This window comes from Panthera onca, chromosome E2 (genome assembly GCF_046562875.1).
Source record: "Panthera onca isolate mPanOnc1 chromosome E2, mPanOnc1 haplotype 2, whole genome shotgun sequence".
Taxonomy (NCBI): Eukaryota; Metazoa; Chordata; class Mammalia; order Carnivora; family Felidae; genus Panthera; species Panthera onca.
In genome coordinates, this window is record NC_138353.1 from 12,914,907 (window position 1) to 12,937,007 (window position 22,101).

Genomic DNA, 22,101 nt, shown 5'->3' on the forward strand with positions numbered 1-22,101 from the left:
TGGTTATGCAATGTAATTTTTTTTAAATTTTATTTTAGAAAGAGAGAGAGAGTGGGAGAGAGTGGCGGGGGGGGGGGTAGGGAAGAGAATCTTAAGCGGACTCCACGCTCAGAGCAGAGCCCCACATGGGGCTCGATCTCATGACCCTGGAATCATGACTTGAGCCAAAATCAAGAGTTGGATGCTCAGCTGACTGAGCCGCCCAGGCACCCTGCAGTGTAATTTTTAAATCATCGAGCTGTGCCCTTAAGAGTTAAGATTTTTGCACTTCACAGAAAACTTATCTCAATAAAAAGAGTGAGAGAATAACACAGCACTTAGAGGTTGGACATCTTAGTTTCAGATCCCAGATTTGTCACCTCTCAGTTGTGTGACCTTGAGCAAGTCATTTTCCCTCTGTGTCTCACACCTTGTGAGGACTGAATGAGCTGATGCACACAGAGTGCTTAGAAGAGGGCAGAGTACAGAGCGGGCACTCAACGGATCACCATCATCACCATCGTGGTCGTTGTCCTTGTCACCGGCATTGCCCCGTCCCTTCCCCATCTACTCTGATACGAGAGGCTTTCGAGACTCCCTTCCTCTTCCCTGTTCTGATCCCATAATCCCATTGCCTGGCCAATTCAACCTGCTCTCACTCTAGCCTTGGTTGGGTCTAAAACCCCATGACTCGAGGACTCCGAGATTCTGTGGCTCCCAAGCTCGTGCCAGGCAAAATTCCTGAAGCTTCGTGAATCACCCAGCAACAGGTGCCAGCGCCCGCCCACACCCCAGGGCCAGAAAGCAAGTACAACACACACTTCTCTCTCCCCACTGATATATTTGATAATTGTCCAGAACCAGAGATGGCATCAGCCAGGGGTGAGGGGGAGTAAAAAAGAGCCCAGGGAGGGGGCTGGGTGGGGGCAGGGAGGAAGGGACGAGGAGAGGGAGAGGAACAGAGACACAGAAAAGAGAGGGGGGAAGTGGGGGGGGGGGGGCGGGGAGAGAAGCCAGCCAGAGGGGAGAGAGGGCGGGAGGCGGGAGGTAAGTTGAGGGGGTGAGGGTCAAGGTGGGGCCACGGGGAGAGAGGGCCCCTCCCCCAGAATACAAAATGGGGGGACTGGTGGGGGCTGTCCTGGGCTTGGGGGGCAGGGAAGAAATGGGCGATGTGGGGGGGGTGAGGTCAGTAGTAGGTTTCCTTCTCCACCCAACCTGGAGACAAAGAAAGAAAGAAACAGAGAGAGACATGGAGATGGGCACAGGAGAGAGACAGAGACGGAGAGGAGGGAGACCAGAGAGCCAGGGAGAGAGAAGCGGGGAAGGGGCGGAGGGGCAGCACAGAGGGAGGTGGGGGAGACACAGAGAGAGGTCAGCACAGGGCTCCACCCACCTCGCCTCCACCTGCCCCCCTGCCCCCCAGCCTCCCCCCTCCACCCGCTGGGCCCCCTCACCCCCGGGGTTCCTGCGCAGGATGAGTTTGCGGATCTCATCGTAGACGAAGATGAGGAAACTGTAGGGGAAGGCACAGAACCACCAGCTGGGCCTGCGGAGAGGGGAGGGCAGGAGGGCCTTGGTGAGGGGTCATAATGGGGGACACAGCTGCAGAGTCTGGAGAACAGGAATGCCACCCTGGGGGGATCCCCCCTTGCCCTTTGGGCCCACAGGCGAGGGGTGCCCTGGCCAGGGCCTGCAGGCTGCCCCCCTGTGAGGACGTCCGCAGGGGGCAGGTTCAGTGGCATCAGAACAGGGCCTGCGGGGCGCCTGGCGGGCTTAGTCGGCGGAGCGTGTGACTCTTGATCTCGGGGTTGTTGAGTTTGAGTCCCACGTTGGGTGCAGAGATGATTTAAAGATAATGAAATCTTAACAATAATAATAATAATAAAAAGAACAGGGACTATGATGGGGGGCACAGAGGTGGGGCCCAGAGAGACACCAGGAGAGGTGGGGCTTGTGAGGATGTCCTGCAGGGGAGGCTCCTCAGAGACTCCTGGAGCAGGGTTGTGGGAGGGAGGGGCACTCACTTGAGAGGGTACATGCGGAGGGCCACGTCCATGCCTGGGCAGTAGGACAAGAAGGCAGCGAGGGCCGTCTCCTCAAACAACCCGAAGATGAGGATCTTGTTCCTGGAGGCACAGGCAGGGCTGGACCCAGAGAACCTAACCCAGCCCCCAACCCCACAGGGACAGGCACACCCAAAGGCAGACGGAGACAGGCAGACCCGGAGTCACACAGAGACAGAGACGAGAAGAGACAGAGGCAGAGAGATGGCAGCACAGAAAGATCAAGACAGAGACGGGGCGCCTGGGTGGCTCAGTCGGTTGAGCGTCCGACTTCGGCTCAGGCCATGATCTCACGGTTTGTGAATTTGAGCCCCGCATCGGGCTCTGTGCGGACAGCTCAGCGCCTGGAGCCTGTTTCAGATTCTGTGTCTCCCCGTCTCTCTGCCCCTCCCCTGCTTGCGCTCTGTCTCTCTCTCCCTCTCTCTCAAAAATAAATAAACATTAAAAAAACTAAAAAAAAAAAAAAATCAAGGCAGAGAGACAGAGAGAGCAACAGACACGCAGACAGGCGCGGAGAGGTAGAGCCCGCGACACTCCCGCCCCCGGACACACACGTAGAGGCAGACTGAGAGAGAGTCCGAGACAGATGGACCACTTGAGAGAAAATCACTCAGAGGCCGAAGCTGAGACACGGCGCGCGAGGGGAGGCACAGACAGACACACAGAGGGGACAGAGAACAGGGCCTCGGGCGGCCAGCCCTCACTTCATGCCCTGCTGGAAGACGGAGTTCCTCCTGGTCTTGCAGATGATCAGGTCGGCCCACTGCACGACCACGATGCTCACGAAGAAGGCCGTGTGGCACGTGAACTCCACCACCTTCCTCTGCTCGTATGTCTGCAAGAGCGGTGACAAGCGGTCAGCGCCCGGGGCCCACGTGCCCCCCTGCCCGGGCCCCAGGGCAAGCAGCGACTCTGTCCAGGTGGGGCCTCCCCACATTGGCTCGTGGCCCTGCGGGAAGAGCAGGGGCTGTACGGGGAAGGAGAGAAGTTAATGGTGGCCTCAGTTGTCCACCAGGAACCGGAGACCCTGCGGGGCTCCCGGGACAACGGACACCAGCCAGGCTTTGAAGGGATACACAGGGACGGAGAGGAAGGCGGCGAAGGCGTCCCGCCTGGTGGGGCAGAGCATGGCCAGGGGACGCGAGGACCTCGGTGGGCTGAGCCAAGAGTGCCAGGGGGCTCCCAGCACCCGGCAGAGGCCTTCACGGCGCCCCTGGGGCAGAGGGGCCGTCCTAGGGAGCAGCCCTGCGTGGCTGGGACAGCCGGCCCCGGGCTCCTGTCGTGGGCAGGGGCGCTGAGCGCTGACCGGGAGGCCCCCATGCTGCGGGGCCCGCTCACTCACCCACTGCTGCCCGTAACTGTCCTCCAGGTCATTGACGGTTCGGTCATCCCAGTTCAGCCGGATGCCCACCAGGTTGCTGGGCAAGAAGCCATTTTCTGCCAGGATCACAAAGTAGGAAAAGAAGCCACCGAGAGCCTGGATCATTCCTGGGGGTGGGGAGGAGATGAGGAGAAGCTCAGGTAGGGGCCGGCAGCCAGTCCAGGGCACCTATGAGGCCCCGTGGGACTCCCACTGGGAGGTCGGTGAGGCCGCCTCGGAACCCACCGCCAGAGCCTCATCTGAGGCTGGGCTCCCGGATGGCAACCCGAGGGCGCCACCTGGTGGTGGGCACCTGGGACTGGAGCCTCAGGGAAGGGTCTCACCTGGAGGCTCTCTCCCACCTGAGCCAGGCCACCTGATCATCAGGGAATCCCTGAGAAGGCCCGCGTTTCGGTCTAACAGGCTCCTCAGTGCAGGAGTGATCTCCCCAGGCCTCTGACCACCACCATGAAGCCTCTGCTTTCTGGAACACTCCTGGCAATGGGGAGCTCAGCACTTCCAAAGGCTCTGCACACATCACCTCCAGCAGCAGGTTGAGGAGGAGGTGGGAGGGGCTGGGGCTCACTCCTGCCCTCAGAGCGCTCACGGGCTGATCTTGTCTTTCCCACCACGGAGGCGGGTGGGGCAGCGGGCTCTGCAGTGGCCAGCCTGGGGCCAACCCTGACCTGCCACTCCGTGTCCCATGTGCTCCTCAGAAGCACCCCCACGCCTGTCCTCCAGGTGCACCAGCCCCACCTTGGTGACCAGCACCCATCTGTAAGTCACTCCTTCCAAACCTCCAGCACCAAGTCCTACTCTCTCCCCACTCATCCAACACAGGGTTTCAGAGTGCTCGCTCTGGGCCAGGCTCTAGGCCCTGCCATCCAGCCATAAATGAGGTGTGGTCCTCAAGTCCTCACCAATCTGCCCGTAGGCCATGCTGATGAGCCTCTCATTGACCAGCTTGTCCGTGCGTGGGTTCCTGGGCTGTCTCTTCATGATGTCACTCTCCGCAGCCTCGTATGCCAAGGAGATGGCAGGGACCTGGGCAGGCAGGGTCACATGAGCTGGGAGTGGGGGGCCCTCCCTTCCCGGGGCCCAGAGAGTGGCTGGGGCTCACCATGTCAGTGCCCAGGTCGATGCAGAGGATGGTGATGGTGCCCAGAGGCAGCGGGATGTTGGCCATGATGAACAGTAAGAAGGGTGTGATCTCAGGAATGTTGCTGGTCAGGGTATAAGCGATAGACTTCTTCAGGTTGTCAAAAATCAGGCGGCCTGAGGAAGGGGCAGGCTCAGATCCCGGGCACCCTGGCCCTTGGCCCCTTCCCTGCCTGGTCCCCGAGTCCTTTCCAATCTACCCTCCCACCTGCCCACCTTCCCATGGAGACATTCAGCCATGACGCCCTGTTCAAACATTCTTGAAATATAGCCACTTTGGAGAACTGTTTGGCAGTTTGTATTAAAGTGAACCACCCCTCCCCCCACTCTATTGACCTGGTAATCCTACTCCTAGGTGTTTTGTTTTGTTTAATTTTTTTTTAACGTTTATTTATTTTTGAGACAGAGAGAGACAGAGCATGAACGGGGGAGGGGCAGAGAGAGAGGGAGACACAGAATCGGAAGCAAGCTCCAGGCTCGGAGCCATCAGCCCAGAGCCCGATGCGGGGCTCGAACTCACGGACCGCGAGATCGTGACCTGAGCTGAAGTCAGAGGCTTAACTGACTGAGCCACCCAGGCGCCCCTCCTACTCCTAGGTTTAAGTAAGTGTTTACGTCCACCAAAAAGCGCAGGAAGGTCCACCATAGCGTTATCACCATAGCCAAAACCCTGAACCGACCCCAATGCCCATCAGCATGGGAGTGGATAAACCAACTACGGTCCATCCACACAACAGAACACCACTCAGCAGGAAAAAGGAACCAGCCGCAGACACACCCAACTCCGTGGATGAATTTCACAGACGTTACGCTGAGTGAAACGTAACACAAACGCGTTCATGCGGCACGACGCCACTTAGATGAGGTTTAAAACTAATCTATAGTGCTTATTTTTAGGAAGGGAGATACGGGCTGGAGGGGACGCGACGAGACCCTAACGGGGCTCTATTCCTGCCACACATGCTCTGCTCTCCCCAAACGTCTGGTGTCTCATCCTGAAGTATCGAAGGAGGGGATGATGATTGAAATGTGCTTCGACGCGGGGCCCCTGGGTGGCTCAGTGAGTTGAGTGTCTGACTTTGGCTCAGGTCACGATCTCGTGATTCGTGAGATCAAGCCCCACGTCAGGCTCTGCGCTGACGGTGCGGAGAACCTATGTGAGATCCTCTCTCTCTCCCTCTATCTCAGCCCCTCCCCCACTGATACTTTCTGTCTCTCTCAAAATAAATACATAGGTAGACAGACAAATAGATAGGGGCGCCTGGGTGGCTCAGTCAGTTAAATGTCCGACTTCGGCTCAGGTCATGATCTCACAGTTCGTGGGTTCAAGCCCCGTGTCGGGCTCTGTGCTGACAGCTCAGAGCCTGGAGCCTGCTTCGGATTCTGTCTCCCTCTCTCTCTCTGCCCCTCCCCTGCTCATGCTCTGTGTCTCTCTCAAAAAAACAAACAAACAAACAAACAAAAACGCACAAGTAAATAAATATGCTTCAACATGATCCAGTGTGTATGCTCAGATGAAACAAGATTGGCCATGAGCTGTCGTGGATGGTGACCAGGCTCTTTGCTCTGCTGTGCGGTCTACCTGGAATTTCCCCTACTGGAAGTTAAACTTTGTGGGGTTTTTTTCCACCTCAGAGAGGCCTTCCTTGCCCCCCGCCCCCAATCTAGGCAGGACCCTTGATACATAGCATCCCCCACCAGGTTGCTCCTTAGGGCTTGTCACAATTTACAACTAGGTTTGTTATGTTACAGTCTGTTTGCTAATTTGTTAAAAGCTGCCGCTCCCACCTCCTTGAGGGGAAGGACCAATCACGTCTGCTCTGCTCACACTGTCTGTCCAGCCCAGTAGATGCCTGGAAAGTGTGAACGGTGTATCCACAGATGTGCACACTGTGAACACACAGACGACTTGGGGAATAAGAAAGGGGTAACTGGGGCGTCTTCTGGGACAAAGGAGACAAGGGATAAGGACATTTGTCACTTTAGGCGCAGCTTTACTGTTTAGATTCCCTTTGATCATGCGTTATTTTTCGCATTGGGGAACGTTTCAAATGTGAGAGAGAAACTGCAAGAAAATGCACCACAGCATGAATAGTGACTATTTCTGGATGGTGAGGTTATGGGTGATTCTAATTTTCGGCTAATGCTTGTCTTCATTTCCTATAATTATCAGGAATGCCTCCGGTGATCGGAATAAAATTAACTGTGAACAAGCCCCATCTGTGGCCACACTGAGAGGCCCGTCAGGGGGCAGTGCCCTCAGTGTCCCCCACCCCGGACACCAGGCCCGGCCCCACACACGCTCCCTCACACCGCCTCGCCTGTGTGCATTCTGTTCCTCGGCCCAGAACTCCCTTCCCTGCCACTACTCTACGTGAACATTCCAACTCGGCCCTTGGGGCTCCGTATAGCGATCCCTGTCCACTCTGGGAAGCTTCCTTGCCCCCTGACCCCGGGCTGGGGGAGGGGGCTCCACAGGGCTCCCGAAGGACCCTCTGCTTCCCCGTCCTTGCATTTAAAGGTATTTTTAAAATGCTTCCACGTCTACATCACCCACCCAACTGGGCCTGCGCTGGGCGATGCTGGGACCCAGAAGTGCGTCAGCACAGCCCCGCCGCCAGGGAGCCCCCAACCCCACAGGGTTGAAGGGACAAGCTGAGGCTTCACCGGGGCTCAGGAGGATTCTGGTGTCGCCCCGGTCCCTCTTGCCCTTCTCCGACCTCATGCAGGAAGCCCAGTCTCCAGGACCACCCCGGCCAACTCACCCTCTTCTACACCCGTGACGATGGAGGCAAAGTTGTCGTCCAGCAGAATCATGTCCGCTGCCTGCTTGGACACGTCAGAGCCGGCAATGCCCATGGCCACACCGATGTCTGCCTTCTTCAGGGCAGGGGAGTCGTTCACGCCGTCGCCAGTCACGGCCACGATTGCTCCCTGGAGGGACAGAGAGTGAGGATGACGCCCAGGGGCCTGGCCCCAGCCCCCTCCTCATCAGGGACCAGAAGTCCTGGCCCCTGAGGGACTTCAGGCTGAGCCCACCTGTCTCTGACAGCCCTCCACGATGATGAGCTTCTGTTGGGGGGACGTGCGGGCAAAGACGATCTCAGTGTGGTTCTGCAGGATCTCATCGATTTGCTCAGAGGTGAAGTCCTTGAGGTCGGTGCCATGGATCACACAGGCCTTGGCATCCCTGGGGAGAGCAGAGAGCTGCTCAGGACTCATGGGGATTAGCGGACGGACAGCCAGGCCAACCCAACCCACGCCACACAGGAGAGGCAGAGGACCAGGTTCTGAAACCGAGGCTCAGGGAGTATAACTGACTTGCCCGGCGCCACACTGCCCGTAAGCAGGAAAGCTGGCATGCGGCCCTGCACCAAGCTGTCCGTCCTCACACGTGGAGGGGGAGCAGGACCCAGGAGCCGTGTCAACAGGGGAGACCCAGGAGGAAGGGGCACAGGCGGTCCCAGTGGGAGGCCAGGTGGGGGCAGAAGCCTGAGCCGGCAGGGGCGGGCTCACCGGGGGTTGACCTGGCTGACGGGAATGTTGAGCCGGGCAGCGATGTCCTCCACAGTCTCGTTGCCCTCGGAGATGATGCCCACGCCCTTGGCGATGGCCTTTGCCGTGATGGGGTGATCACCCGTGACCATGATGACCTGTGGGCATGGCGTGGAGACGGTCCAGCCTCCCTGCCGGCCCCTGGGGCCCCGGCCCCACCTCCCCGGCTGCCCCAGGCCACACCTTGATGCCGGCGCTGCGGCACTTGCCCACTGCGTCGGGGACGGCGGCCCGGGGCGGGTCAATCATGGACATGAGGCCGACGAAGCAGAGGTTGTCCGTGGTAAAGTTCACATCGTCACAGTCAAAGGCAAAGCCCTTGGGGAACTGCTCCTCGGGCAGGTAGTAATGGCAGAAACCTGATGGCAGGACGGGTGGGGGGCGTGAGGGCTCCAGCCTCGGACCTCCGAGCTTCCCGCCCACAGCTCCCAGCCGTCAGGGTCCCCGCAGTCTGGACAGTCCCAGCCGGCGGGAGAGTCTGTCAACATTTATTTCCTGAAGATGCCTTCCCCTCTCCTTCATTCATTCACTCACTCATTCATTCATTCATTCATTCATGGTGCATTCTGGGAGGTGCTGTGCTGAGCCAGGCTCTGGGCGGCATCACACCCCTCCACACCCTCAAGGGCCCCCTGGAGCTGGCCCAGCCCCTGCCCCAACTCAGCCCCACCCGTGGAGCGCACCAAGCACTCGTTCGCCCAGGCCGCCGAGCTCGAGGTAGGCATTCTGGAAGGCCTCCTTCATCTCCTCGTCCAGTGGCTGTTCCTTGCCCTGCAGCAGGATGGTGGAGCAGCGGTCCAGGATGCGCTCGGGGGCGCCCTTCATCACCAGCAGGTATCGGTTGTCGTTGGGGTCCTCGGTCTCATGGATGGAGAGCTGTGGATAGGGCGGAGGACGGAGGGTGGAGGGTGAGCATGCCGGGACGTCTCAGGACCAGAAGAAGCCGCCCGCCCCCAGCTGGGGGAGAGGACTCCCCTCTCCACCTCCAACCCCCCTCCAGCTCAGAGCCACGGGTGGTAGGACAGACCACAGCTGGGGCTCCCTCGGAAGGCACTGCCCAAATCTCTCTACCCGAGAGCTCCATCTGGTTCTTGGAGTCTCCCACAGAGATCTCGGCTCACCCTGCCCATGTCGGTGTCTCCATCTCACAGATATTTCTGCCCATGGGTCTCTCTCACAGAGATCTCAGCCACCCATAGGATGTGTGTCTCTCTCCCTGCCTCACCCAGCTGCCTCTCACCCCACATCTGACCTGTCACCAAATCCGCTCAGCTCACCTCTCAGACGCACCCAGATTCTGACCTCTCCTCACCTCCCCCCTGCCCTCCCCCTCCGGCCACCCCCCATCTCTCCTAGGGAATATCACAGCAGCCTCCACACTGAGTCTCTGTGTCTGCCCACCCCAGCCCTTCATATCGCCTCTCCAAGGCAGCCAGGAGGCTCCTTTAAAAAACGTGAGGCAGGGGCATCTGGGTGGCTCAGTCGGATAAGCGTCCGACTTTGGCTCAGGTCACGATCTCGCGGTTTGTGGGTTCGAGCCCCGCGTCGGGCTCTGTGCTGACAGCTCAGAGCGTGGAGTCTGCTTCGGATTCCGTGTCTCCCTCTCTCTCAGCCCCTCCCCTGCTCACGCTCTATTTCTCTCTCTGTTTCTCAAAAATAAACATTAAAAAAAATTAAAAGAAGAAAACCACAAAGCGTGAGTCAGTGGAAAACGGTGCAGTCACTTTGCCAAAAGGTCTGGCAGTCCCCTAAAAGGCTCAATGTAGGGGTCACATCTGGGCCAGCCATTCCCGAGGCGTACACACCCGAGACACAGGCAAGGTCTGTACGTCTGCACAGAAACGCGTGTGTGAACATTCCCAACAGCGTCAGACACAGTAGCTCAGGGGGGCGAACAACTCGTATGTCCATCAGCAGGGGAACGGGATGAACCAAATGGGGAGTATCCAGACGATGCAACATTATCCCACCGTGCAGAGGTCTGCTTGCCCACCCACTACAACACGAATGAACCCTGAGAACGCTACACTAAGTGAAAGACGCCAGTCACAAAAGGCCACGTGTCATACGATTCTGTTCCTATGAAATGTCCAGAATAGGTCAACACAGAAGAGACAGAAAGTAGGTTAGTGGTTGCTTAGGGATCGGGGAGATGGGGGACGTGGGGGGGGGGGGCGGGCAATAGCTAAGGAGTGATGGGGCCTCCTTTCGAGGTGATAAAATGTTCCGTGGTCGTGTGGTTGATTCCACTTATCTGTGGATATACCAAAATGCGGAATTACAGACTTTACGTGGGTGGCCTATGGTATGTGAGTTATACCTTGATGAAACTCTTTAAAAAATATTTTAATGTTTATTTATTCTTGAGAGAGAGAATCAGAGCATGAGCAGGGAAGGGGCAGAGTGAGAGAGGGACACAGAATCCGAAGCAGGCTCCGGGCTCCGAGCTGTCAGCACAGAGCCCGACCGGGGGCTTGAACCCACGAACTGTGAGATCATGACCTGAGCTGAAGTCGGACGCTTAACCGACTGAGCCACCCAGAGCCCCTCAATGAAATTCTTTTAAAAAACATGAGTCAGGTCCCATCTCTCCTCTGTTCAGAGCCCCCCCGTGGCTCATGTCCCTCTTAGAGTCACAGTTGAGTCCTCCCCACGGCCCACAAGCCCAATGGGACCTGACCAGGCACCCACTGCCCTGGCTCACTGCTCCATCATCCTGGCTGCCTGGCTGTTGTTCAGACACATCAGGAAACCCCTGCCTCAGGGCCTTTGCACATGCTGGGCCCACTGCCTAGCACAGTCTTCCCCCAGACACCTGCAGCTGGCATATTCTGTATCTCCTCCTGCCTTTGTCATCGTCTGTCTTCTAGCACTAGATTATAAGTTCCATGTGAGGGGAGACTCTCCTGCTTCACTCACTGCCACAGGTACCAGCACCTAAAACGTATGTGCCTGACATGCGGTGGCTGCTCAAAAAAATGTATTTGTTGAATGAATGAGAGATCTCTGGCCGGTACTCACTCCCTGCTGCAGGATGACCTCCATTCCTCTGCCTCCCACTCTGGCAGAGACCTTACTCTCACTCTTGGGTCTGCCTGTTCCTTACCTAACCAGGTAGATACTATCATTCCCATTTTACAGATGGTGAAACCAAGGCTCTGGGAGGTTAGTAACTGGCCCAAAACGAGGGGGCAGCGGGGCAGGGGTGACCACCTATAGGCATTAGAGACTGCGGCCCAGGCTCGCTCTCCCGGGCGGCCCAGAGTACCTGGTATTTGTTGGTAGAATTGAAGGGAATCTCGGCCACTTTCTTGTTCCGTTCACGCATGAGCTTCACGGAGCCAGAGGACAACTCGATGCACTTGAGCAGGGCAGACTCTGAGGCATCCCCGGCCACGTCCCTCTAGGGGAAAAGAGGGCTGTGAGCGCGGAGCGCGGTGGGCGTGGGCAGGGCCGAGGCGAGGCGGGCAGCTGGACGCACCTTGAGCACGGGGATGTTGTCCTGACCTCCCTTGAAGACGGCACGGTTGCAGAGTCCGGCGATGTGGGACAGGGCTACCCAGGTGTGCGAGCTCTTGTCGAACGAGGTCCCTGAAGGAGGCATGTGTCACAGGTCACGGCGTCTCGGGGGCCAGACCCCTCCCCCCCCTGGTCCCTGCCTGGGCCCCACTCTCACCTGACTGGTCCTCAGTGGTGTCAGCCTCATGGATCTGGTTGTCAAACCACATGTGGGCAACCGTCATGCGGTTCTGGGTGAGGGTCCCCGTCTTGTCCGAGCAAATGGTGGATGTGGAGCCCAGGGTCTCGACGGCCTCCAGGTTTTTCACAAGGCAGTTCTTCCGAGCCATGCGCTTGGCGGTCAGCGTCAGACACACCTAGGGGACGTCCAAGGGCCGGCAAGTCACAGGTAGAGGCAGGCCGCAGGGCTGGACCGGCAACGTGAGCACCAACAACCCACCCGCCAGGCCCAGAGACAATCCGGGATGGCCCGTGAAAGAGTTAAGCGTCAGTGAAGCGTCCGACTTCGGCTCGGGTCATGATCTCGCGGCCCGTGAGTTCGAGCCCCGCGTCGGGCTCTGTGCTGACCGCTCGGAGCCTGGCGCCCGCTTCGGATTCTGTGTCTCCCTCTCTCTCTGCCCCTCCCGCATTCATGCTCTGTCTCTCAAAAATGAACAAACGCTAAATCATTCCGTCGATATGAAATACAAAAACTACACTGCTTAGAAGCCGGGGTTCTAAGGGGTTACCTTTGGGCTGGTGGGGGGTGCAGGGGGAAGCCGAATATGGTCTTGAGGGGGTTTCTGGGGAACTGGATCTGGGTATGGCTGACACAGGTCCATGCTGACTCAGCAGCCTGTGCGTCTGTATGCGCGCCCCCAGGTATGCACACGCCATGTCTATAAAAAGCCTTTGACCTACCCTAGCTTTGAACACGCTAATATGGAAAATGCTCCAGGATATATTAAGTAAAAGAATTGGGGCGCCTGGGTGGCTCCGTCGGTTGAGCGTCTGACTTCGGCTCAGGCCATGATCTCACGGTTCGTGAGTTCGAGCCCCGCGTTGGGCTCTCTGCTGACAGCGCAGAGCCTGCTTTGGATCCTGTCTCCCTCTCTCCCTCTCTGCCCCTCCCCTGCACTTTCCCTGTCTCTCAAAAATAAATAAGCGTTAAAAAAATAAGTAAGAGAATTAAGGAGCAGATCAGGATTCCTGGGACAGTCCCTTCTATGCACCCTGAAAACAGCGTTTGCCCACACGCTGGGATATGCCCGCACCTGCTGGGCAGTGGGAGGGTGGGGGGAACCGCTACTTTCTTTTTTAACTATTTCCATGTATCCTTTAGACTTTTTACCGTGAAAGCGTACTTCTTAATTTTGTACGTGAATTTAAAAAGGGCCAGGACCGCGAGCCCCTTAGGCCTTGCGATGTGTCTCAAGATTCTTGTGCGCTTGTTTTGTGAGGCAGGCTTTCTGAGTCCCCAGGCCCCGTCGTCCAAGATCTAGGAGGCCGGGCCCTCGGTGTGCAACCTGTCCTCATCAGGAAAATTGCAGTCAGGCCCCCCGCCCCCCTCTTCCCTCAGACGTGGGAGTCCGGGCCTTACAGTGACAGTGGCCAGCAGGCCCTCCGGGACATTGGCCACGATGATGCCGATGAGGAAGATGACAGCCTCAAGCCAGGTGTATCCGAGGATGAGGGACAGGATGAAGAAAGAGACGCCCAGGAAGACAGCCACGCCGGTGATGAGCTGGATGAAGTGCTCTATCTCAATGGCGATGGGCGTCTTGCCCACCTCCAGCCCCGAAGCCAGGGTGGCAATGCGGCCCATGACGGTGCGGTCACCCGTGGCCACCACCACACCTCGAGCCGTGCCTGTGGGGTCAGAGGGGGTTAGGCTGAGGTGGGGATGGGGTCTCAGTGAAGTTCAGAGGAACCCCGAATCCCAGATGCACATCCCTCCGTGTGGCCCAGCCCTGCCCCAAGCTGGGTGCCCCCGGCACACCCTGCCTCACCTTCCACGCAGTTGGTGGAAAAGAAGGTGATGTTCCGAGTCTCCAAGGGGTTGTCGTGTGTGCAGTCGGGAGAGCGGGTCTGGGGCTCTGATTCGCCAGTCAGGGAGGAGTTGTCCACCTGGGGGTGGGTGAAAGGAAAAAGGGCTCAGCCCTGGGATCAGGGAGCATTTGTCCAGAGGACACCGGGGCCGAAGTCTGTATCCCTGGAGGTCACAGCTAGAAGCCTGGAAACCTGGGTGGGTGAGCGGTATCTGGGGGGCTAGAGGTTGGGCTCTTGAAGGTGGGAAGCAGAGGTTTCTTGCCAAGGTCTAAGATATTGATGGGTCTGAGGGGTGGGGACCAGGGGTCTGGACACCTGGGTCCTGTGGGAGGAGGGGATGTGGGCTTGACCCCTGAGTCTGAGGAAGGAGGGGCTGGGGGCCTCGACTCTTAGATCTGAGGGAGGAGTGGGCTGGGGGCAAGACTCCTGGGTCTGAGGGGGGAGGGGCTAGGGGTCTGGACTCTTAGGTCTGAAGGAGGAAGGAACTGGAGGCAGGAATCCTGGGTCTAAAGGAGGAGGAGCTGGGGGTCTGGACCCCCAGGTCTGAGGGAGGAGGGGCTGGGGGTCTGGACCCCCAGGTCTGAGGGAGGAGGGGCTGAGGGCCTGGACTCCTGGGTCTGAGGGAGGAGTAGGCTAGGGGCTTGACCCCCGAGTCTGAGGGGGGAGGGGCTAGGGGTCTGGACTCTTAGGTCTGAAGGAGGAAGGAACTGGAGGCAGGAATCCTGGGTCTAAAGGAGGAGGAGCTGGGGGTCTGGACCCCCAGGTCTGAGGGAGGAGGGGCTGGGGTTCTGGACCCCCAGGTCTGAGGGAGGAGGGGCTGAGGGCCTGGACTCCTGGGTCTGAGGGAGGAGTAGGCTAGGGGCTTGACCCCCGAGTCTGAGGGGGGAGGGGCTAGGGGTCTGGACTCTTAGGTCTGAAGGAGGAAGGAACTGGAGGCAGGAATCCTGGGTCTAAGGGAGGAGGAGCTGGGGGTCTGGACCCCCAGGTCTGAGGGAGGAGGGGCTGGGGGTCTGGACTTCTGAGTCTGAGGGAGGAGGGGCTGAGGGCCTGGACTCCTGGGCCTGAGGGAGGAGGGGGCTGGGGGCTGGATTCCTGGGTCTGAGGGAGGAGGGGCTGGGGGTCTGGACTTCTGAGTCTGAGGGAAGAGGCGCTGAGGGCCCGGACTCCTGGGTCTGTGGGACAAGTGGGCTAGGGGCTTGACCCCTGCATCTGATGGAGGAGGGGGCTCAGGGCAGGACTCCTGGGTCTGCGGGGGGAGGGGCTGGGGGTCTGGACTTCTGAGTCTGAGGGAAGAGGGGCTGAGGGCCTGGACTCTTGGGTCTAAGAGAGGAGTGGGCTAGGGGCTTGACCCCCAAGTCTGAGGGGGGAGGGGCTAGGGGCCTGGACTCTTAGGTCTGAAGGAGGAAGGAACTGGAGGCAGGAATCCTGGGTCTAAGGGAGGAGGAACTGAGGGTCTGGACCCCTAAGTCTGAGGGAGGAGGGGCTGGGGGCTGGACTCCTGGGTCTGCGGGGGGAGGGGCCGGGGGTCTGGGCTTCTGAGTCTGAGGGAGGAGGGGCTGAGGGCCCGGACTCCTGGGTCTGTGGGACGAGTGGGCTAGGGGCTTGATCCCTGCGTCTGATGGAGGAGGGGGCTCGGGGCAGGACTCCTGGGTCTGCGGGGGGAGGGGCTGGGATCCTGGACACTGGAGCCGCTCCAGGGAGGACAGGCCCACCTTGCAACCGTGGGCCGAGATGATTCGCAGGTCGGCCGGGACTCGGTCTCCACCCTTGATCTCCACCAGGTCCCCGACCACCACCTCCTCAGCGTTCACCTGCATCTTCTCACCCTCCCGGATCACCAGGGCTTGCTGGGGGCAGAAGGGAGAAGAGTCAGCATCCCGGCTCTCTGCCTGGGGCTGTATGGCACACCTCACCCCCGCATTCCGACTCCCCGCTGGCCCCTTCCTGGGCTCCACTCACCTGGGGAACCATGTTCTTGAAGGACTCCATGATCTTGGAGCTCTTGGCCTCCTGGTAGTAGGAGAAGCAGCCGGTGATGATGACCACGGCTGCCAGCACGATGCCCAGGTACAGCTGTGGGGAGACACAGGGTCACGCCCCAGAGCCACTCGCCTTGACATTTGCAGAATCCGGGAAGGGAACGATGCGTCAGTGGGGGGAGGGGGAAGGGTCTGTATTTGTGCGTCTGGCCGCAGGCTGCGTGGTCCGTGTGTCTGTCGGCCCGTTCGTGTTTGAGACCCTCTTTCTGCACATGGGTGTGTTTGAGTCTATGGGTCAGTCCGTGTCTCTGTTTTGCGTGTCCATCTGTCTTTCTGCCTATGTTAGAGAGTCTGAGTGTATGCTATTATCCAGCCACGTGTCTGTCGGTGTTGAGGTCAGTGTGTCCGTCTGTCCGACTGCCTGCATGCCTGGCTTTAAATTCACGGCGCTGTGTTTGAGACTTTGTATGTAGATCTCTGTCTTTCTGTCTCTCTCTGTCTGCCTAGGTCTGAGACTCTGTGTCTATCTGCCTGTAGGTTTCACTTTCTTTTTTTTTTTTTTAAAGTTTTATTTATTTATTCGTTTGTTTATTTATTCATTTATTCCTGTGTCTGTCAGTCTACGTCTGTGTGTCCGTGTGCCTGTGTGTCTGCACTAGGCAGGTGTGTTTGAATCTCTGTCCAGGCGTGACTGTGTTGACTTCACATGTGTTTGCAGGCATATTGTGCACGCGTGTGCGTGCATGTGCGTGTGTGAGGATCTCTACGTAGCCAGTGTGTGGCTCTGTGTTTATGGGCACAGTGTCTATTGAGACTGTGGCCCCCCCTGTGTGTCCCCTGTGTTGGGTGATGGGTCACGACAGACCAGCAGGTAGGCACGCCTGGCTCTCTACATGGGTGTACTCACTTTTTGGGGTATCTTTCAGGCCATGACCACCTGGTGGAGCCTGTCCCCAAGGCCACTGAGATCACAAAGCCTTAGGATAGCACCTCAGCTCACGCATCTGGCTGTGTGACCTTAGACAAGTTACTGGCTTTTCTGAGCCTCGGTTTTCCTCATACCTTCTCTGGTTCCCTCACCGAGTGATGACGAAAGTCAGATGGGAAAAGAGTTGGAGACTGGGCTCTGAGAAGTCTGGAGGGGTGGGAGAGGCAGGGTAGGATGCGTGCCCCTAAATGCATAGGCCCTTGCGCAGGGCAGGGGGGAGGGCACTCACGTTGTCGCCAGAGGGATCGTCCTCTGTGCCGGCCTGGATGCCATAGGCCAGGAAGCAGAGGATGGCTCCGATCCACAGCAGGATTGAGAAGCCCCCGAAGAGCTGGCGGCAGAACTTGACCCATTCTGGGGTGGTGGGTGGTGGTGTGAGTGCGTTAGGCCCATCCCGGGCCAGGATCTCCTGGGCTTTGCTGTGGGTCAGACCCTGGGAGACACAGGATTCACACAGAACCCTCCCTGAGCAACCCTGGCACCCCCACCTGCACGAGTACCCCAGGCACCCAGGGGTCCCGGCCCCCAGCCCCCTCCCCCCTCAGGCCCAGCCGCACCTGCACGCAGTCTGTGTTGTATTTCCGGCAGACCTCTTCCACGGACATCTTGTGCTCTGTCTGGGGAACGAGAGTTTGTGGGGAGGCGGTGAGAGCCTCTCCGGGGAGGAGCAGGACCTGAGAGCCTCAGGCCCATCCCCGGCCCGGATCTCCTGTCTGGGAGGGTGTGCGGGCACAAAGGGTGGGGCTTACCATAGCCACCTCCTTCTTGAGGTCATCCAGGTCCCTGCGGTCTTTGGTGCCCTTGCTCTTCTTGGGCGAGCCCTTGTCATCTTTCTTGTCCTGCGAGGTGGCGACACGATAGCTGTCAGAGCCACCAGACTGCGGGCGAGAAGGGGTTACAAGGGGGACACCGGCCCTCCGTGCCCCACTCTCACCCCTGCCTGCTTCTGTGCGGGTCTGGGGGTCTCAGTCTGTCTCCCAGGGCTCACCTGCACCTCCCTGTCTCTGCCCTGTGTCTCTGTGGGGGTGCCTCTCAGAACCGTGGGTCTTATCTCTTGCAACTGGCCTCACCATCTCTGACTCCATGTTATCTCTGGGTCTCTGTCCCCCAGGGTCTCCGTCTGGGTCTGTCTGTGCTTCTCTCTGTTTCTGTGCCTACTCCTGCGGGTCTTTCTCCCTCTCTCTGGGCCTGTCCAAACTCCCCGAGCGTCCATCTCTTGCTACGTCTGTCTGTCTCTGTCTCTGGATCTGTCTCTCCAGGTCTCTGTGCCTCTCTTGTCTTACTGCTCTGCTTTGTCTGTCTCCTGCCTCTTCATATTTCCATCCGTCTCTCTGCGGCTGCTTCTTTCCCTGATCTGTCTCCCTTGTCACTTTATGTCATCTGTCTCTCTTCCTCTGAGTCTCTTGGCATGTGTCTCTGTATAATTTTGCCTGTCTGTCTGATCTCTGGCTCTTTATGTCTCTCTGTCTCATATAATGTCCGTTTCTGTCTCTTGAACCATCTCTCCCCGAGCCTGGCTGAGTCTGTCTCTGGGTTCTCATCTCTCTCCAAGTCGAAGTGTTGTGGGATCTCAGAAGGTCTCTGTATATCAGTATTTTCTGTCTCCGTGTCTTTCTCCGTCCTTATTTCTGTTCCTCTCCTTCTTGTGTCTCTGTCTTTATCTCTTGAGCTGTCTTCTTCTCTGGAATGCTGGGTGTGTCGCTCCCTATCTCCTGTTTCAAGCACCTTGTCTGTCTACCTCTCACCATCTCACTCTGCAACCTTCCCGTCTGTCTGTCTCTTTCGGGTCTGCCATGGCATCTCTGTCCTTCCAGCTCCAGATCTCCCCACTATGTCATTCTCCCTGTCTTCTCTACCCGGCTCTTTTCCTGGGCTCCTTTCCCCAGCTCCATGGATGTCTCGGTCTCTGTCTCTCAAAGGACCCAGCAAATCTCAAGAGACCTCACAGGCTTGGCAGGAATGGAGAGGAAAGGTGCAGGTGTTGGGTCACAGCTGGGACAAAAGCCCAGGAAGCAGTCTGCTATGCACAGGGATGGTGGCCGGCTGGATATACAGCCAGTCCTGAGGGCCTTAACTGACAAGCTGTGAGCCCTCGCCTCCCTCTTGGGGGTCGGTGGGAGCCACGGACAGTTCTGTACAGGCGATGGGCAAGGTCAGGTCTCTGGAGGACAGACTAGGAGGTGGCTACGATTTGGGGTGCAGAAAGGCAGGACGCAAAAGCCCCAGGCCTGGCTTGAACTGGATGCAGTGCGAGGGGGTGAGTGAGGTTCTAGTCCGGGAGCCTGGGCGAATGGAGAAGGCAGTGTCCCTGGAGGCTGGCAGGAGAGGCGGGGCCAGGCCAGGTGCTGGAAGAGGGCTGCTGACGGATCCTGCGGGCCCAGAGCCAAGCTGGGATCCCAGGCTCAGGCAGCTCAGCGCTAATCCCCTCGTGACCTTGTAGAGGGCTGAGCTGTCTGCCGTCTGCCCCCAGACCCAGAGGCTGAGCCTGGGGGTTACTGCGGCCTGGAGGCCCAGGAGCCTCTGAGAGAGTTTCGGGGGGTGGGAGGGAGGCTTGGCCCCGGGCCAGCCCTGCAGCAGCAATGCGTCTGACTCAAAAGCACAGAGGCCTGGGGGACAGGGAGGGCACATCTCCATTCCCGGAGCCAGGAGGGGTCTTACCTCCCCACAGGGGTGGACCCATGGATGGAGAGAGGTGGGACAGAAGGTCACGGGGTCAAGGTAGAGAAATGAAGGGGAACACAGGAGAGGAGAGAGATGGGGGCCTGGCAGGAGTTGGGGAGAAAACCAGCAGCCCACCCCTGAAACCTCAGGAAAAGCTGGGAGAAAATATTTGGAGGAAGGAGGGGCTGGGGACCCTGGACCCCTGAGTCTGAGGAAGGAGGGGCTGGGGGTCTGGATCCTGGGTCTGAGGGAAGAGGGGCTGGGGGCCTGGACCCCTGGGTCTGAGGGAAGAGGGGCTGGGGGCCTGGACTCCTAGGTCTGAGGGAGGAGGGGCTGGGGGCCTGGATTCCTGGGTCTGAGGGAGGAGGGGCTGGGGGCCTGGACTCCTGGGTCTGAGGGAGGAGGGGGTGCAGGGCTGGAGTCTGGATCTGAGGGAGGAGGGGCTGGGGGTCTGGATCCTGGGTCTGAGGGAGGAGGGGTTGGGGGCAGGACTCCTGGGTCTGAGGGAGGAGGGGCTGGGGGCAGGACTCCTGGATCTGAGGGAGGAGGGGGTGGGGACACCCCAGTCCCTGGCAGGCGAGCCTTGGCTCCTGCTTGCCCTTGCTATGACCAGACTCCCTTGGGGGCGGGCTTCCATCTGCTGGAGGGGGAGCCGAGGCTTTCCCAGTCAAGGCAGGAGGCCCAGATGGGCGCACTGCGGGGCGGGAGCGCCTCTGAGGGTGGGGGACACGCCTGTCTCGCCGCAGCCAGTCTCTGCGTCTCCTCACCGTTTTCCGCTGTCCGCCTCCCCCTGACACCCTTTAGCTCACGCAGCTTCTGCACCTTGGCCAGCCTCCCTCCCCCGCCGAAAAGGGTGTCTGGGGCCTTCATCTCTGAGCATCTCTTCCTCCACCTCCCCTTTTGCTTTCTGCCTCCTCCTCCCATCCTTCAAGCTGACTTTGGTCATGTCTGGGTAGGAAATGTCTGTCCTTGGGTCTCCTAACGTCAGACTCAGTTTCTCTCTTTGTCTCTGTATGCCTCTCCATGTCTTTGTCTCACCCATGTCTCTGCATGTCTCTCTGACCATGTCTTTGTCTCTGTGTCTACGTCTCTTTCTCTCTGGCTCTTTCGGAGCATCTCTCTCTGTCTCTGCCTGTTTCTTTCGCTCTTTCCATATGTTTCTGCCTCTCTGCCTCTAATGTCTAAAGAGCCTCTCTTCTGTCCCCTTCTTTTCCTAATGCCTCCCTTCCTTCTCTGGGGCACACAGCCTCAGTCCTCTCCCCTAATCTGCCCACAGTTCCCCTCCTTCCATTCCACTTACCTGGAAGCCATCACTGACTCTCACCTCCCCCCTTCTCCCTCCCAGTCCTCTCCCCATCCAATTCTTCTCCATCCCCCTCGCCCACCCCAAGTCACAGATTTGCAGCCCCACCCCCCACCTCCATCCTTGGGCCCATCAGCCTTCATCCGCCATCTTTCTCCCCATCCCTCATACTCCCTCTCCATTAGTCTCTCCCATCCGGACCCTCTGTCTTCATCCTACCCAGCCCAGCCCACCCTCCTCCTTCTCCCACTCTCCCCCACATGGCCCCGCCCCAGACACGCAGGGAGGAATCCAGGGCTGCAGAGGGGATCAGGTGGTCAGCCAGGGAAGGAGGCGGCATCTGCTGGAGAGACTCACAGACAGACAAGGACACACGGACACAGAGGCAAGGGCATAGCCAGACATGCACGATACACTCCCCCCACCCCCCACCCTCCACCTTTGCACACATGCGCCCTCAGCCAGGCACTCAGTCTCCCTGCCATGGCTCTCCTGCTTCTCCCAGCCCCCCCCATATCAGCTTCCCCAGATTAGGGGCTGGACACACACCACAGCCCCAGGCCACGCACCGCACTGCGGAGCCCCCCCATCCAGGCCTGGAAGGAGAAAGAGAGGTCATCTGGTGTTCATCCCATAGCCTGGGCCTGTCCCCACCCGGCCAGGGAAGCGGAGGGGTTTCAACACCCCCAGACACAAACACCAGCTCTCAGACACACCCAGACACGACTGCAGACAGTCAGACACAACCTGGGGCCGCCCGATCTCCGGCAGACGGTGCTGGCAGGACCTGACAGAGCCAGGAGCTCACACACGCGCACACGCACACGTACGATGGAGCATGCCACCACACCAGGTCAGGCAGAGATGCCGAGGGCCGGTCGGGGCCCCTCGGACCCCGCACACAAAGACACGCCAACATACGCCACAGACCCCGCGGCCCCAGGCGGCCCCGTGCACACGCTCAACCGGGGCACACCAGACGGACGGGCCGGGTCACGCAGACCTGGCCGCGGAGCGCAGGGGTCCCGGAGCCCCAGCCCCCCCACCCCCCCCCCCGGCAGACACCCAATGACACTGGACCCACAATGTCGCACACACGCACGGCCCGGCCGGCCCGAGCACCTACCCCCATCTTGGCGGCTCCGGGGGAGAGGGGCGGGCGGGCGGGGCGGGGGCCGGGGCAGAGGCCTCAGGGCGGGCTCAGGCGCGGGCTCGGGCTGGGGGGCCTCTGCAGCGCCCGCGCCTCGGTCCGCGCGTCCGTCCGGCCGGCAGCCCTCCCGCACTGAGTCTGCGGCGGCCGCCGCCTCCGCCTCCTCATATGCCCGCGCCCGCGGGGGGGCCGGCGCCGGCCAATCAGGGGCGCCGCCGCCCTGACGGATGGCCCGCGGCCCCGCCCCCGGTACTGCAGCTGTCCTCCCCGCCCCCCAGCCTCCGCAAAGTGGCGGCACCGCCGAGGAGGGGGAGCGCTGCGGAAGGGGGGATCCCGGAGACCCCGCAATGAGGAGCTT

At 59.4% G+C, this 22,101-nt stretch overlaps 1 protein-coding gene across 2 annotated transcripts; it reads right to left on the reverse strand.

Moving 5' to 3' along the window:
* Positions 1–800: 800 nt before the first annotated feature.
* On the reverse strand, positions 801–21,893 carry ATP1A3 (ATPase Na+/K+ transporting subunit alpha 3). Of its 2 annotated transcripts, none has more exons than XM_078438395.2 (23): positions 21,720–21,893; positions 17,379–17,468; positions 17,187–17,246; positions 16,859–17,062; positions 15,622–15,735; positions 15,375–15,509; positions 13,623–13,740; positions 13,214–13,482; positions 11,792–11,990; positions 11,597–11,706; positions 11,384–11,518; positions 8,799–8,991; positions 8,299–8,474; positions 8,077–8,213; positions 7,600–7,750; positions 7,326–7,494; positions 4,523–4,677; positions 4,323–4,446; positions 3,385–3,530; positions 2,747–2,877; positions 2,004–2,105; positions 1,434–1,525; positions 801–1,194 (listed from the first exon to the last, which is right to left on the reverse strand). In XM_078438395.2, the coding sequence occupies exons 1-23, from the start codon at positions 21,723–21,725 to the stop codon at positions 1,166–1,168; spliced, it is 3,045 nt and encodes a 1,014-aa protein (XP_078294521.1). In that variant the 5' UTR covers positions 21,726–21,893; the 3' UTR covers positions 801–1,165. The 2 variants fall into 2 exon arrangements, with proteins under 2 accessions (XP_078294521.1, XP_060507270.2); XM_060651287.3 differs by having other exon boundaries at positions 17,379–17,507.
* Between the last annotated feature and the right edge of the window lie 208 nt (positions 21,894–22,101).

What these genes read in the sequence shown, in the direction of transcription:
- ATP1A3 (XM_060651287.3), bottom strand. An exon ending in CACCACTGAGGACCAGTCAG is followed by an intron (nt 11,707 to 11,791) that starts GTGAGAGTGGGG and finishes TGCCTCCTTCAG; the next exon opens with GGACCTCGTTCGACAAGAGC. An exon ending in CGTCACGGGTGTAGAAGAGG is followed by an intron (nt 4,678 to 7,325) that starts GTGAGTTGGCCG and finishes CCCCTTCCTCAG; the next exon opens with GCCGCCTGATTTTTGACAAC.